General features: G+C 37.6%; 2 protein-coding genes and 1 long non-coding RNA gene across 3 annotated transcripts in view; 2 read left to right on the top strand and 1 right to left on the bottom strand.

Moving 5' to 3' along the window:
• The window catches only part of LOC132596989 (uncharacterized), a 60,871-nt gene extending 58,452 nt beyond the window's left edge, over nucleotides 1-2,419 (top strand). Inside the window, exon 4 of the long non-coding RNA XR_009563274.2 lies at nucleotides 1,160-2,419. This is a non-coding gene — a long non-coding RNA (uncharacterized lncRNA). The remainder of the gene's footprint in view (nucleotides 1-1,159) is intronic.
• Nucleotides 2,420-6,094: 3,675 nt separating this feature from the next.
• Nucleotides 6,095-15,582, top strand: SELENOP (selenoprotein P). Its single transcript, XM_060295745.2, is given in 5 exon segments — nucleotides 6,095-6,284; nucleotides 9,525-9,740; nucleotides 10,480-10,692; nucleotides 12,314-12,431; nucleotides 14,139-15,582. Coding segments are annotated over 4 exon segments (1,134 nt in total). The 5' UTR covers nucleotides 6,095-6,284; nucleotides 9,525-9,537; the 3' UTR covers nucleotides 14,739-15,582.
• A 31-nt stretch (nucleotides 15,583-15,613) lies between these two features.
• Nucleotides 15,614-17,084, bottom strand: part of CCDC152 (coiled-coil domain containing 152) — a 30,227-nt gene continuing 28,756 nt past the window's right edge. The window contains exons 7-8 of the mRNA XM_060295746.1: nucleotides 16,428-16,511; nucleotides 15,614-15,840 (exon numbers count right to left, since the gene is read on the bottom strand). Of these exons, the coding sequence (XP_060151729.1) occupies nucleotides 15,691-15,840; nucleotides 16,428-16,511 (234 nt within the window). The 3' untranslated portion in view covers nucleotides 15,614-15,690. The remainder of the gene's footprint in view (nucleotides 15,841-16,427; nucleotides 16,512-17,084) is intronic.

Genomic DNA, 17,084 nt, shown 5'->3' with positions numbered 1-17,084 from the left:
GACTGGTGTCCTCATGAGAAGTGGAGATTAGGAAAGAGGCACACATAGAGGAAGACCATATGAAGACACAGAGAGAAAATGGCCATCTACAAGCCAAGGAGAGAGGCTTCAAATGAAACCAGCCCTGCTGACACCTTGATCTTGGACCTCTAGCTTCCAGAACTGTGAGGAAATAAATTTCTGTTATTTAAGCTGCCCAATATGTGGTACTTTGTGATGGCAGCCCTAGCGAAGTAACACAATCAATAAACTTACAAATAATGAAATAAACTCAAATTAAACAATAATTTGACAGTGGAAATAAGTACTGCCATGTACTTTTGGGTGGGAGTATGATTTGGTATACTTGGAAGGGCAATTTGGTAATAGCATTCAAAATTTGAAATATGCATTCCCTTTCACCAGCAATTTTACTTCAAGCAGAAATTATGTGTCATTCACAAAGATACATATAAAAATATGGTCAATTAAATTTTTTTTTTTTTTTTTTGCGGTACGCGGGCCTCTCACTGTTGTGGCCTCTCCCGTTGCGGAGCACAGGCTCCAGACGCGCAGGCTCAGCGGCCATGGCTCACGGGCCTAGCCGCTCCACGGCATGTGGGATCTTCCCGAACCAGGGCAGGAACCCGTGTCCCCTGCATCGGCAGGTGGACTCTCAACCACTGCGCCACCAGGGAAGCCCCAGTTGAATTATTTTTAATGAGCATTATACAAAACTACCTGGTCTGAAATTATTACACTTACTTGACTATTCTTTCAGAAAATTCAAAATATTTGCTTTAAGATTCTATGATAAAACTCTTAATATTTGAGAAATCATCAACACAAGTCCTGGAAGACTTTTTGGTATTATGTAAACTGAAGTGGCAAATTAAGACCACCAGAAAATTAACGTAGATTGTCTTGAAATATCCATCTAACTGAGATATTTCAGTTTTTGTAGAGTTGAAATGTTTTATTTATTATCTTTTTGTATAGTTGAAATGTTTCAACTATACAAAACTGGCCTCTTTGCAAAATGGATAGCATGGTACACGCACAACAGAAAGCTCTCTAAGTTTTAAGGAAAATGGGCGTAAAAGGTTTTTAGCAGCTAGTCTAAGGCATTATTAGTGTTGAGAAGGAATTCATCAGACTGACCTATGTTTTCCATGTCTAGGATATGTGAAGAAATGAATATTCACTTGAGCTGCATTGGCAATAAGAATTACTTTGGGCTGTATTTTGGAGAAACTGCAGACACAGGAGAAGCTCTGAAAACTGAGAAGTTATTCTTTTGTAAGGGATATTTACATTTATAAGGGAAAACTTCTGTAAGGGTATCTCCCTCTCTGTAACAAGAGGGGGAGGATAACCGAATCTAGAAACTTATCAATGGAGAAGACAATGACCTAAATCTGTGTAATAACCTTACCCTCGTTTACTGTGCTTTCCCCAGTAGCCTCCCATAACTAGCTCCCAACACCTTCTTTTGCCTTTAGCTGGAGGTGGTATTTAAGGTGGTGACTTGAGCCGTTTCTGGGAGTTACTCAGTTTTTCTGAGTATCTCCCATGTATACAGGAGGTACACGTGTTATTAAACCTCCGTTTGTTTTTCTCTTGTTGCTCTATCTTGTACTACAGGGGGTGTTTCAGCCAAGAACCTAGAAGGGCAGAGGGAAATTATTTTTCCTCCCTTACATGTCATCTGGAGGCTATGTGATGCCCCCTTGCTTCTTGTATGTTGGTGCCAATTCTCTGTCCTGTGAGGAGCTGCAGGTGCTGGCTCTGGTTTAGACAAGTTTTTTTAAAATTAAAAAAAAATTAATAACATCCTAATTCAAAGAAAAATTCTTCTGATGTCTGTTACTCTCTGAATGTGCTCAGTCCCGCATGAAATTTGGCACTCTATGTAGTTACTCCCTTAATTGCATTCATGTTTGATACGTCAAACAGTTCTCAGATCTGTCAACTTGAGAGCTTGAAGAAGAGCTCCCCGCAAAGCATACTTCATATGAATCTCAAAGGCTTACATTACTCCTTAACTAATCCAAACTGCTGGTCCATGCCTTCCTCTGGCCATTGTTCTTAGTTTGCCTGCTTACTTTGAAAGCATCTTATTTTTTTTCCTGGGTACCCTTTGCATATTCAACGGCTTACCTTTAAACATGGATGCTCAAACTATCTTATACTGGGTACGATGTATAAGGTGAGGTCTAGGGCACCTTCTTGTACATGAAAGTGGAGGAAGAATAATTTAGATCAAAGGGTCCATTTCCCAAAATATTGGAAAAGTCTTCATTTCCCTTTGTATGTAAAACACCACCTAACAACCAAGTTAAGGGGGTTAATATTTTATATAGGCCCTTCATATGGTAATGACGCTTTTTAATAATTTGAGACATCAATGTTTTACAAATGTTAATGGATCAATGTCATATCATCACCTGCTGTAGCTAATAAACTGATTTCTAAAATCACAGTTCATAGTCTTTTTCTCTTTTAAGTATATAATGAACTCACACTTAGGGCCCTATTCTCCATGGAAGTCACCAAGACCCCTAAGAACCTGAGAATGCTTATTAAAAACAGGGATTAAATAGATGCATAAACCTTCTGGGGAAAAATGATAAGGATGTGGAAGAATGAGACAGTACGAAGAAAGATTCTTTACTCCAGGGCTGGAAGTTGTGGGAGATGAGATCATTAGGATAAAGTTCAATTTGATAGGATATAGTCAGTAATCTTTTTTTTTTTTTTTTTTTTTTCCGGTACGCGGGCCTCTCACTTTGCGGCCTCTCCCGTTGCGGAGTACAGGCTCCGACGTGCAGGCCCAGCGGCCATGGCTCACGAGCCCAGCCGCTCCGCGGCGTGTGGGATCTTCCTGGACCGGGGCACGAACCCGTGTCTCCTGCATCGGCAGGCGGACTCTCAACCACTGTGCCACCAGGGAAGGCCCCTACAGTCAGTATTAAGGTTCATTGTATGGTGGTGCCTGGAACAACCTATCAGGAGATTTTAATCATTCATAAAAATTGAAACAAAATATTTTTCTAGACAGCGCTATGATCAGCTTTGCTGGGGGCTTTGGAGGTAAGAGTGTGAAACCTAAGGTAAAGTGCCTGTTGAACTTGTGCTAACCTATCCTGCTGGCCCTATCTCCAGGCTGGGTTAAAACGCTCCTCTTTTCATATCCAGGGTTCCTACAGAACCTTGTGCTTACAGCCATCCTAGACATTGTCTCACTTTGCAATGTGTTTTCACTGCTTACATGTCTGTCTCTTCTATTAGATTTTGAGGTCCTTAAGAACAAGGAACTCAGCATTGTGCCTAGCATAAGCACCTAATAAATGTTTGATCTTGTTCAATTTAATATAATTTGATTTCCTAGTCAGTAAAGGTTTGTTTGAAAACTCTGCTTTCTTAAGTATGCTGACTAGACCCAGATTGCCCAGCACAGAAGAGGCTGTTAAGAATGGATTCCCTTCAAACCCTCCTCCACTGTTGGTGGGAATGTAGATTGGTGCAGCCACTATGGAAAACAGTATGGAGGTTTCTTAAAAAACTAAAAATAGTTACCATATGATCCAGCAATCCTACTCCTGGGCATATATCCAGAAAAGGCAAATTTGAAAATATTGAAAATATAACTAATTTGAAAATATACACGCACCCCAATGTTCATAGCAGCACTATTTATAATAGCCAAGACATGGAAGCAACCTAAGTGTCCATCAACAGATGATTGGTTTAAGAAGATGTGGTATATATTTACAATGGAATATTACTTGGCTATAAAAAAGAATGAAATACTGCCATTTGTCATACTAAGTGAAGTAAGTCAGACAGAGAAAGACAAATATTATAGGATATCACTTATATGTGGAATATAAAAAATAATACAAATGAATCTACATACAAAACAGAAACAGACTCACAGACATAGAAAACAAACATGTTTACCAAAGGGTAAAGAAGGGGGGGGATAAATTAGGAGTATGGGATTAACAGATACAAACAACTGTACATAAGTAGATAAACAACAAGGATTTACTGTGTAACACTGGGAACTGTAGGACTCCCTGGTGGCGCAGTGAAGAATCTGCCTGCCAGTGCAGGAGACACCAGTTTGATCCCTTGTCCGGGAAGATCCCACATGCCGGGGAGCAACTAAGCCAATGCGCCACAACTACTGAGCCCACTCGCTGCAACTATTGAGCCCGCATGCTGCAACTACTGAAGGCCGTGCGCCTAGAGCCCATGTACCGCAACGAAGACTAGCCCCCGCTCGCCGCAGCTAGAGAAAGCTCGCGTGCAGCAACGCAGACCCAATGCAGACAAAAAATAAATAGGTAAAATTTTTTTAAAAATTGGGAACTGTATTCAATACCTTGTAATAACCTATAATGGAAAATAATCTAAAAAATATATATCTGAATCATTTTGCTGTATATCTGAAACTAACACAATGTTGTAAAATCCACTATACTTCAATTAAAAGAAACCCATGGATTCCCTTCAAACATTGCAAGCTCCCCATCATCTCTTTTTGCCATCTGGGGGTTTTAGCTATAAACTGGCCTAGACACAAACACTCCCAGGCGCTTTGCTTTGGAGCTAGCTGCACATTTGCAGGGAATTCTCTGGCACAGGAGGCCGCTGCTAAGCCACATGTGAAGGAAGGTGGTGATGGTGAAATACTCAGTTTCCTGCTGCAGACAGACCCAACATGACTATTTACATTTGTGAAGAAAATGAACTATAGGGGGATTATCTGCTTCATACAAAATTTTTTCACATGGTTCTTTTAAAAAACAAGTATGTATATATGCATTTTTCTTTTCCTGCAGAAAAACTAAGCATTTCACTAGATTCTCAAAGAGATCTGGGACCCCAAAAGGTTAATACCTACTGCTTGGTGTGAGTAAATAGAATTTGGCTTTCAAATGTCAAGCTTTTCCTTTTTTTTTTTTTAAAGAAAGTTGCTGCTTTATTCAATAGTGCTTTAAGTGGCAGAGGAATTTAGAACCAACCCACTTTATGGAGCCAAGTTTGGAAGGATTCTTTTTTTTTTTTGTCAGCGCCACGCGGCGTGTAGAATCTTAGTTCCCCAACCAGGGATGAACCCGTGTCCCCTGCATGGGGAGCGTGGAATCTTAACCACTGGACCACCAGGGAAGTCCAAGTTTCTACTTGGATAATTTCTTTACAGGAAAGATAACATCAGAGCCTCTTTGTACTTTCTGCACCTTGTACAGCAGTACTCAGCCCACAGCCATCAATAGGGGTTTGTTTGGACAAAATGCATCGGTAGTGAAAGCGAGGCTTACTTGAAAACCATCACTATCCAGGGCTGCTGTCATTTGAAATTGCTGCTTGCCTTACCTATCATGCGTGTGCTCATTTGTAGCAGTTAGTGGAGAGAATGTATCCCTTTCTGAAAGGGTAGGAATTTTCCATTTTTTTTGTACATTTTGAAATTTCCATATCCTTTTCCATGTTCAGCTACTATCACAGCTAACTTATTTGTATGGTACTTAAATTTGTAAAGAATTTACAATAGATTGTTAAAAGCTTCTGTGGGATACCTAGGTCTTCCTGGGAGTGGGACTTCTGTGATGAGAAAAATGAGACCTGGCATCTCTCAGAGAAGAGGTCTCTTTCCTTATTCCTTTCCTTAAATGAAAAAGAAAAGAGCAGAAGTCCTGTGAGATCCCACAGAGATTCAGGTTTTAACCACTGCAAAATAATCTAAGTAGGTCTGTAACAGCAGGAAAGATTTGAAACACCAGGTGACTTTTCTAACAAAGTTCACACAGTTTGGGTTAGGCTAGCACCTGACCACTACAAAGTAAAAGAAAAAAAATTTTTTTTCTTTTTTTAAAAAGACAGCTTACCTCGCTGGCTCAGCAAATGTTTTTCCCTATTATAGTTTGGAAAAGAGCATAACTTGCAGGCCTTCTTACCCTTAGCCCTTCCTCCCGCCCCCGACTGTACCATTAAATCCTAGCTACTGGGGTGTCTAAAAAGGATAGGGAATAAATCAGTAATTGCAAAAACTCCCCCCCGCCCCCATTTTGTGCATGCCAGCACTTGCTACTTTTTAAAAGTTGGTTGCAATAATCAGTCAGAGGTTGTCTCTGCTAGCCAGGTCACAGCCTGAGTGGGCATTGAACTTTGGACTATAGCTGAGGGGCGAGGTAGACAACAGGGACTATAAATATGCGAGTTTCTGGCTGTGGCTTTGTGGAGCTGCCCCAGCTGAGCGAGAGAAAGGAAGCAGCAAGCTAGTCGGAAGGGCTTGTGTAAGTAGAAACTTCGTGTTTTTCCAAACTTGATTCCTTGACAGTTTGGTAAATGATTTGATTTTTGAGTCTTGATAAAATGTTTCTGTCCTTAGAATGGATTTGAAGAAAAGAGATGGGTAAAGAAAAGTAATACAAAAGAAAGAACAAAAGAGTCTAAACGCCGAGTGCAGTGCGGACACTAACAATTCTTGCTGATTTTTGCCCTGCTTTCTGCACAGCTGAGGATGAAGATGCGGGCAGAGGAGGCTGGAGAAATTGAATTCTTTTCCTCTGCAAAAAGTTGTGATGTTACATAGGCAACATTATATATTCAAGCTTAAATATTTCCTGCCGAAATGCAGAGTGAGAGCTCTAGGGGCAAAACAGCCTGTGGGTTTGAAGAGCAGAGACTGAGATATGGCCTTTCTACAGTGCTGTAGAAATGGCCAGGGATATTGTGAGCAGTTTCAAGGTTAAAAAAAAAAAAAAAAGAAGGGAGAGCAGGTTTGGTCCACTGTGCGGAAGTGATCATCCTTGAAAGAGTTAAAACCCATGTCAGAATCGGGTGATCTGCGATTAAACGCAATGCCTCGCAGTTTACGTGGTGATGGGTGCTTTCAGGAGAATGAGGGGGGACCCTCAGATGCGGGTCTGAAGGTTAGGGGAAGAGGGTGGAAGAAGTTTCTGCGTGTTTTGCCTTTTGATGGGAAATTTTAAACAAATGTAGCTCTGTATGTGGCCAGTGAATCTAGGTTTTGTGATTGAAAGTGGTGAGATTAGTGAAATTCATAACTACATTTTAACGGTTATTGCATCAGCTTCCAGTAAATCTAGTTTTGTTATTTATCTACATTATTTTATATAGTTGTCTGACAGCTGTAATTAATCAGAAGTTTATTATGTAAAAAGTGATTTTAAGGAAACAAAGTAGAACAGCCTATTGATTATAGTAACAGAGGAAAATCTGAAAGTGTGAACTCTGTAATCCACTCTGCCAATGGCTTCTGTTATTTTTTCATCAAAAAAGTAAATGAGAGCAATGGGTGAGATAACCTTTTCATTTGTATTCACTCTCTAGCCAATTGGAATGGTATGCAAAGTAAGGGCGCCAGGCGCTGAGTTTATGCTGGGGTCTGTAACTACTGAATTTATATTCTAGAAAGTAGGGAAGATCTAGCCATTCTAGTAAGAAACAAAATAGCTTGAATAATTTTGATGTTTTCTTTGTCATCTTAGGGCATTAAAAAAACCCAGATCCTGGCTACTATAGTTACTAAAGGTGACCCAGCTAAAAACGGTCAATATATTGCAGTAGCTAAGAGGTCATGTGTTGGAATAAGTAGAACCAGTTTGAATCCAGTTTCCCTGTGACTTAGTACCTGTGTGGACTTGGGCAAGATGCCTAAGCTGTCACTTAGCCATAGTTTTCTCAACTGCAAAAGGAGATAATGGTCACATAGTTGTAAGGATTAACTGACATGATATTAAAAAAGTGCTTTGTGCTACCTGCAAATAGTTGTATAAATGCTCGATAAATGGTAGCTATAAGAAGGATAATTGTATCATCAGTATAAGTACTATCCTAAAGAAATTCCCTAGATTTAGTCCAGATATATCCTCTCCTTTTTTTAAGTATTGGAATTTTAAAGATATTAGAATAGTTGGGATGGCCTTAATAAATTATTTAATTTATCCTCTCTTAACACCCCCCCCCCTTTATTTCTCTTCCTTTAGTTAGGCTCTTACCAAGATATTCTATATAGCTAGGAATTTTGTGGTGTCAAATAATGTGAAAGATAAGCAGGTTTTTAAAAGTTCTCTCTATAGCTACCAGTGCATTAGAGCCCAAATCAATCTGATTTTAGCCTTTCTACTCCCCTCTTAACCCTGGGTTCACTCTAGGTAACTTATCGTTAGCTGCCCACCCTCCCCCCTGCCCAAGTACTTTTACTTTTTTAATCCCAGATCAGTGCCTGAAAATGTGCCAACTTCCTAGTTCTGGAATTTTGTCCTGATCTCTCTCCCTCAGACTTTTTTTTTTTTGCGGTACGCGGGCCTTTCACTGTTGTGGCGTCTCCCGTTGCGGGGCACAGGCTCTGGACGCGTAGGCTTAGCGGCCATGGCTCACGGGCCCAGCCGCTCCGCGGCATGTGGGATCTTCCCGGACTGGGGCACGAACCCGCGTCCCATGCTTCGGCAGGCGGACTCTCAACCACTGCGCCACCGGGGAAGCCCCTCTGACTTTTATATCAAAATGAGCCTGATTACTTTATCTGATTCACTTAGTGAATTAAATCATGTTTGCATAAATGTATGGATTTTTCTTTCTCTGCTTATCTCTGCTGAATATGCTCTTTTTTCCACCACCTGTCTACAGATCACGTGTTTTATTTGTACCTCTCTGCAGAGAGCGCTAGCCCTTGTTTTGGGAATATTTCTTGTCATGTATTTAATACTTGTACATTTCTTGTCTGAGTATTTCCTACTCAGGGGTCATCTTTTTTACCTAAGAATGTGCTATCTAGTCACAGGAACTTCCTGAATGTAGTGGTAGCCAAGAAGTAGACTAATCGAGTGTAGATTCCAGTGAATCTTAAATGGTACAGGGGCCAGTGATTTGCAGTACTTCTTCCTGGTCTGGTGTTTTTTCATTGGTTGGTGTTTGTCTTGGATGTGATAGCAACATTTTGGTAGGCAGTAACATCTGAATCTCTTCATGTTGGTAGACTGCCCTCACTGCCACCTTCTTTCTTCCTGGGTTCTCTTTCCGTGCTGTCTTTTCATTTCTGTGGAGAATCCCCTACTTACCCTTTCCTTTCTTAGATTGGTGGAGGATAGAGAGAAGCAGGCAGAACTTGGTGTGTCTCAAATAGAAATCAAATCATGTTTGCAGAATGTTACTTGGTTGTAGAGGCCACATTCTCAAAATTTCCTTGGACATGTATTTTCTCCTAGACATATATCTTCTACTAGAGAAGTACTTGGCTGCCTGTTCAGGCAGATCTCCACCGCATGCTTACTAAAGTATCTTGCTAAGCCAGATAGTTAAGAGGTACTTTGACAGCTTGCCTGACTCTGGCTGATCTTTTCCCCTTTACAGGAAGATTTGGGGCTAAGAGGCCCAACGTAGTGAGTCCAACAACATGGAGACAGAATCCACTGGCTAGATATTTGTACAAAGTAGAATTGTACCTGCTGGGTTTATAGAAATTCCTTGTTATGACTGTGAAGATGACAGAAAGGTTTTCTCTTTTACAGAACAGCCCCAGCAATGTGGAGAGGCCTGGGGCTGGCCCTGGCTCTTTGTCTCCTCCCCACGGGAGGAACAGAGAGCCAGGGGCAGAGCTCCTTTTGTAAACAACCTCCAGCCTGGAGCATAAAGGATCGAGACCCCATGCTGAACTCCTATGGTTCAGTGACGGTGGTTGCTCTTCTTCAAGCCAGCTGATACCTGTGCATATTGCAGGCATCTAGGTAAGGTAGTCTTTCTGTGGTCTAGCATTTCTTAAGGGGATAGCTATTAAATACATACGTACATAAAATAAAATAAAAATAGAAAAGATATTTTTATTAAATTGCATTTTTGAAAAACTATACAAGTTTGCCTAGAATATGTTAGAGGAAAGAAGACTAGGAGGGTGTTTACAGTTGCTTTCCTGGGGCTATGGAAGCTGCTTCTTCTTTTTGTGTACCTGTATTTTATAGTACCCTACTAAATATGTACTACTTGTGTAATGAAGATGTTCTAAATTGTACTGTTGGAAATGGATTAGTTGTTTCAATATAGGAAGCAGAGACGAGAGCTTTGCTAGAGTAGAATGAACACTAGACTTGCCACCAAAGGTCTTGAGTCATTTAACAAATTTATAAATATATATTTGTTGGGTTATTTGCCAAATATTTATTGGGTACGATTCTCTGTAACTGCGAGATGGCTTAAAAATATACCCTTCACAGGATTAATTTGCGGACTAAATGAGCTGATGTTTGTGCAAGCGCTTAGCATATTGTTTTAACTGAGCATAAGTGCTCAATAAATAATTAGAAAAACAAAAGTTTTAGTCTTCTAAAACAATGCAAAAAAGAGGTATGAGTTAAGTAAAAAATAACAAGAGTTTCATTTAGGAAAATAGAGTGAGGAAAAAGGGAGAAGTCACTAAAATAAAATTAAATGAAATTATTCCTTTTTTTGTATTTTTTCCAAATATTTTAGATTGGAAGACCTGCGAGTTAAACTGGAGAAAGAAGGATATTCGAACATCTCTTATGTTGTTGTTAATCATCAAGGAATCTCTTCTCGATTAAGCTATGTGCATCTTAAAAATAAGGTTTCAGAACATATTCCTGTTTACCAACAAGAAGAAAACCAAACAGATGTCTGGACTCTCTTAAATGGAAATAAAGATGACTTCCTCATATATGACAGGTGTGTACACACATGTATACCTATATGCATACACACCCACCCCCCCCAATTAAAAGATACCTGCTTTGTATTTAATTTAATAAGTAATTTAAAATAACACATCTGCTTTTATTACCAAATACTCAGTTTCAAAGTGAGCCTGTTCAAATGTTTGGTTTTAGTATTTTTGAAATGACTTCTTTTCACACAAGGGAATTCACCACTCCAGTAGGGAAATAAAGAAAATTGACTATACTTTTTTCCCCTGTAAATTAGCATTCTGATTAAATTAAAAAAAGAATCAATTTGTACCTCACATACAATTCTAACTTAAAAATTTTGCAGATGAATAACCATACTTTGCAGGCCACTTGCTTATCTCTAATCTAATTACTAAATTTTAAGTTTACATGCCTGCATTTCTGAACTATAAAATATGTTAATTATTTAGGTATAATCGGCATGAATCTGCTTTTCATTCCATGAATGAGTAAAACGTTTGTATTTTCAAGGAACCTCAACGCATACATTATTTGATATCACTGGGACTTCCTTGGTGGTGCAGTGGTTAAGAATCTGCCTGCCAGTGCAGGGGACATGGGTTCGAGCCCTGGTCCGGGAAGATCCCACGTGCCGCGGAGCAACTAAGCCCGTGTGCCACAACTACTGAGCCTGCGCTCTAGAGCCCACGACCCACAACTACTGAGCCTGCGTGCCTAGAGCCTGTGCTCTGCAACAAGAGAAGCCACCGCAATGAGAAGCCTGAGCACCACAAGGAAGAGTAGCCCCCACTGGTCGCAACTAGAGAAAGCCCGCGCTCAGCAACAAAGACCCAATGCAGCCAAAAAATACATAAATAAATAAATAAATTTGACATCACCAACATTTCTAGTTGGTGCTGGTTTTTTTTTTTGGCTCTTCAGGAATGGTAAGCCAGACTCTGCCAAGGCCTAAGACCTACTTGGTCTTACTCTAAATATTTTTAATATTACATGTCATTCTTTTAGGATTGCAAACTTCTTATTCTGTTGCAAAGTATAACCCTTTGATAGTCATATAAAATTGTATATACAGGGTAAAATAGGGGTAAGAAGAACATTTCAACTCCACTATTTCTGAAAATGCCAGGCGTTGTATTTCCATTTCTTTCACTGTACTGAAATTTTTGTTGCATCAGATATTTTTTTAAATCAGTGGGCTACTGGCCAAGACTTGAGGATCTTTTTGTTATGCTGTGGTTTCTTATTGTGTGGAATTTGTGCTGCTTTAGCAGTTATGAAAGGATCGTGTGATTTGCAGAGCCCAATTTATGATGTCAGTGGTTTGAGCATTGATAGAATTTACAAGTCAATTACAAAATTGTATTTGACCAAGTCACAGTAACTAGATTGCATAGTTTTGACATTATTTGTTGTGACATATCTATTTCACATTTCAAAATCAGACTCACTATAGTCTTGTCATGACCTGACCTGGTATACAGTGCCAGGGAGGTTGTTTGAGACCCCATTCAAGGAAATTTACTGAAGTTATGAAAGGGTCTTAGTTATAAGACCATTGAACCTACAGTACCTATCCCAGATGGTGCATGAGTATGATCATGATACAGAAAATATCGTAATGACTTTGTTATTTTTTTCAGATGTGGCCGCCTTGTATATCATCTTGGTTTGCCTTATTCCTTCCTAACTTTCTCATATGTAGAAGACTCCATTAAGTCTGTTTACTGTGAAAGTAAATGTGGAACCTGCTCTCTCAAGGTATTTTTCTCAATTATTTTTACGTGGAGAAAAGAGGAAATCTTTTAAGAACTATTTAAGTAAGTTAGTGTTTCATGACTAATTAGCTAGTCAATGTTTCTGTTGGTGTACTAAAAATAAACTACAACAGTAATTTTTATTAATATAACTACATATGCTTCCTTTTATGTAACATATACTTTAAAACGTCTTTTCAAGATCCATATTGCTGCTTTTATCTAGAAGAAGTTTAGAAAACAAAAAAATCAACGTAGATTACGTATTTCAATTACCACCGAATGCTATTGCATGAATATAAGTACTTAAAGAATTCAGCCAACAGAAAATACATTATTGCAATATTCTGAATGTGCTCATATAAGAGCATAGTGATAGCAAAGATTATGCATGGCATTACCTGAAGTGGAATTGGGGCCCAGATAACTACTTAATTTACCAAGAATGTAAAACTGTCAGCTTTAAAAAAAAAAAAAAAAAAAAAACTGTCAGCTTTTCTGTGAAGCCCTTACACAGTGCACTTGGAATTACTGCATTTATTTCACAATGGAATAACTTTTTTACTCATTACTGATATTTCTCTCTTAACAACCATGAGAATATTCCTTGTCATGAGAGACACTATATTTACAAGTGGTTTATAAAAAAGATACTCAAGGAATTGATTTTAACTTGTATTAACTAAACTTCTTTTCCTCTCAAACTGAGAAGGAAAATAATTCCAAACAGTGTTTCCTTGACAGAGCAAGTGGGCAAAATTCGAACTCAGGTTTAAAAATAATCTTGAATTTTTATTTCTAAAATAAAGGAAGCTCTGCTTCCTTTATATTTTTCCCAACTCTAAAGAAAGCCATTCAGATTTTAATGAATCACTTAAGTTGTTAAGAAGCTCAACAGTTTAATTACTCTAGTTATGTCATTTTTCACATTTTAATCTTCATAATAATACCGTGAGGGTTATTTTACTGCTTTTACAGATGAGGAGACTGAAGTAATGCAAATAAAGTATTAACTCAATGTCTAACTTATACTAAGTGCTTAATGAATGTTAGCAATATTGATTCCTCATTTTTTGGGACTTTTTTTTCAGCATTCTGCATTTTCACAAATGCCTAATAGTTGTAAATATACCTAGGTATATTGAAACAAAGGTAGAAACAATTCTCATAACATGTGTAAAGTTTACAAACATCTGTAAATAGAAATAATATATCGTATTATCTGATATGTCAAATCAAATTGGAGTTTTTCTATTTCATTGCATCCTAGATGCCACCAATTATATGACACATTATTTATGTGTTATTAAAAACTGCTGTCAGTTAGAGTAGGATACAATACTATAAAACTATCACTAGTAGGATGCATTCTAATTTTAAAGATATTAAAATGTGAAAAAAATACATTGTAGAATCAATGAAATATAATAATTGGTTTTTTGGAACCAATACGTATATCAAATTGTTTGTTTCTAATAAAACACTATTAAGTTCTCAAAAGTAATTCAGAAACAACCAAAAAATGTACCATTTATTAGTTGTATGCTAAAATCCAGTGGAATTTATAACTTTTCAAAACCTTCAAAATACCAAATCATATCACTTAGTGAGTGTTTGAATTTCTTGTATGTTACCTTTAAAAATCATTTTTTTCACGCATTCCTGCTAAATCTATAAATTTGCTGGTAAGTGATTTATAAATTTATTCCAGACACTGGAATATGAAGACTTCTGTAAAAATGTATCTTTGGCTACTGTGGAAAAAACAACCGAGGCTCCACAGCCCCATCACCATCACCATCACCATCACCATCACCATCACCATCTTGAGAACGGTCATCTTTCAGAGTATCCAAAACCAGAAGCACCAGATAACCCTGAGCATCCCCCTCCTTCAGGTCTTCATCGCCACCATAGGCACAGGGGTCACCAAAGACAGGGTCACTCAGAGAACTGAGATGCATTACAACTTGCTTTTCCACAAAAGAAGCTCTGACGAAGTGGATGCATAAATCAGTTACTCTGAAAATTTCCCAAAGATTCAGAATCAGCTCTGAGTAGCTGATGATGACACTGCCGACATCTGATATTTGAAAAAACAGGGTCTGCAGTCACCTGACAGTGTAAAGACAACCTCCCCTCTTTATGTAGCTGACAGGGCCTTCTGGCGGAGGAGCACGTCACTGAATCTTGACAGTGACGTTTGCCTCCAGCTGCCTGCCACGCAAGTCAGCAGCTCAAGCCTACAGAAGCCAGCACCAAATGAAGCTGAGAGAAGAAGGCAGAAATGTGAAAATGACCTTCAGATTAAACATTTACAATCGGATGTACTGCCTAAGTCAGTCTAGACAATTATATCTCCAGCATTTTTATAAGCTACCTAATTAATAGTGATCCAAAAATAGGAATTGGATTTGTGTACACATGGAGAAATTGGCTTCCACATTTTAAAATTTAAGTCAAAAAATGTTTACCCCCCAACCATATTTTTATTACAGGGCAGCTGAAAGGTGGTTGCAGCATTTGGTTCATATGTTTTTCTTTTTCTTTCTCCAGCATTCTACTTGCATTCATGAGAACAGAAACATAAACTATGACCTAGGGGTTTCTGTTGGATAGTTGGCAACTTAGAATGGAGGAAGAACAACAAAGACATGTTTTCCATTTTTTTCTTTACTTATTTCTCAAACAATATTATCTTTGTCTTTTTAATCTTACGTTTTTAACAAATTAAACCTTTAAAGAAAGAAGTGATTTCTGTCTTTTCAGATCCAGAAGTACTCATACATGAATATTTTGCTATGATTACATTTTAGATATCCATTTATACTTTTTTTACATCCAAGACTCATATCTTGATTTTTACTATCACATATGAATGAAGTCTTTATATCTTGCTTTCTTTGTCTAGCATTGTATCGTACTCTTTAAAATTTAAGATTGCCAGTCTTGAAAGATAGATGGGAAATGATAAAAGAATGTTGTCCATCTCTTGATTGCTTAGAAAGTATTTCCATAGTCAATGATGGTTCAATAGGTAAACTAAGTCCTATAAACCTGAACTTTTTTATGGCTGATACTATTGAGCAAGAATGCAGAACACGATTGGCAAAAGTGTGCATTTGTTTAAATAAACTCAATGAAGTTTAAAGCTGTCTTTTTGTTTTCATTGTAATTACTTAGTATGTTATATTGACAATAGAAGTGAATTTTCAATTGCTTTTAAAGAAATTAAATAGCAACTAATGAATTTACTTCCATACTCAAAACCGTCTACGCTTAAAGTAAGAATCTTTGCCAGCAAGTTTAAATTGAGAATCTTTGCTAACAGAGAGGCGTTGCTCTAAATCGTGAATGGTATTACGAAGAACTGCAATCTCCTTGTTTTTTTCTTCTTGAAGATGCTGAAGCTTCTAAAGAGAGCAGAAAAATTTTGTTATTGCAGTTCATAAATAATAAGATTAAGTACAAGGAACAACAGAACAACAGCAAAAACTATGCTTCTGGTTTAAGTAGAAGTAGGTATTAAAAAAGATACCATATTTTGAAAGGTCTATAATTTTGCTTTTGTGGGATTTAATGGGGTAAAACTGGTACAAGGATACAAAAACACACATTAGCACCATTTGTTTTAGTTTGTTCCATTCTCCCTATATAGCTTGAAATTATAAACCATAAATAAAGGAGTTGAACAAGAAGTAATCTGTATCTGAGTACCTAAATAACTTCAGAATAGTAAATCAGCCTTAGTTCAAAGTACATTATGGAATTCCTTAGATGGTCCAAAGAGTCAGAGGACTTCTCTAATGTTTTAATTTACTACTGAGATTTACTAGTTTAAGTTGAAAGAGACTTATAAAGATTATTAAAAATCTAATATCTTTATGATATATTTTAAGGAAAACTGTTAAGTATGTTGTTAGTAAATATAACCTTTATGAAAACACACTAAGAGAATTAATTTTTTTAAGCAACAGCTGTGCAAGAAAAACTCACATACCCTTCTGTAGATACTGTGTGGCAAAACAGTAGAATCTGGATATGATTTTGATTTAGTTTGAACTCTTGCTAGTTTGGCATCAAACTGAATCAAGTTTAAAAAGAAAGTTGAGAACATTCTAGTTAAACAATTAGAAACATGTTTCTATAAATATAAGTATAATCCATTGTATCCTTAGACATATAATCTGTAATTCAAGTGTATTCACTGTATAACAGAAGATAGAAAAGTCTTTAAGAGAGAATAAGGAATACCCAAACAAGATTAACCCTGGCTGCATTTTAAAATTACCTGGGGAGATTTTTTAAAGAACCAAATACCTGGACACTACCTTAGAAATTCTGGGGTGGGGTCAGCATCATTTTTTTCTCAAGACATCTGTTGATTCTATCATGGAGGATTAAGAATCTAGTTAATTAGGGTTGAGAATCTAGTTAGCTTAAAGATACATAAAAATATTTTCATGTTACTATGAGTGTACTTTGTAAAGAATATGTAGTATAATCAACGGTCATGGGAGAAAAACATATACCCTTCTGCAGAAACTTTGAGGCTAAATAGTAGAATTTGGATATGATTTTATTGATTTAGTTTGAACTCTTGCTGGTTTGGCATTAAAGTGAATTGGGTTAAAAAAATTCTCATGGGCCATTGTTA

The sequence above is a fragment of the Globicephala melas genome, chromosome 3 (assembly GCF_963455315.2).
Source record: "Globicephala melas chromosome 3, mGloMel1.2, whole genome shotgun sequence".
NCBI lineage: Eukaryota > Metazoa > Chordata > Mammalia > Artiodactyla > Delphinidae > Globicephala > Globicephala melas.
The sequence above is the reverse complement of the archived record's forward strand: the minus strand, read 5'-3'. Positions and strand labels throughout refer to the sequence as shown.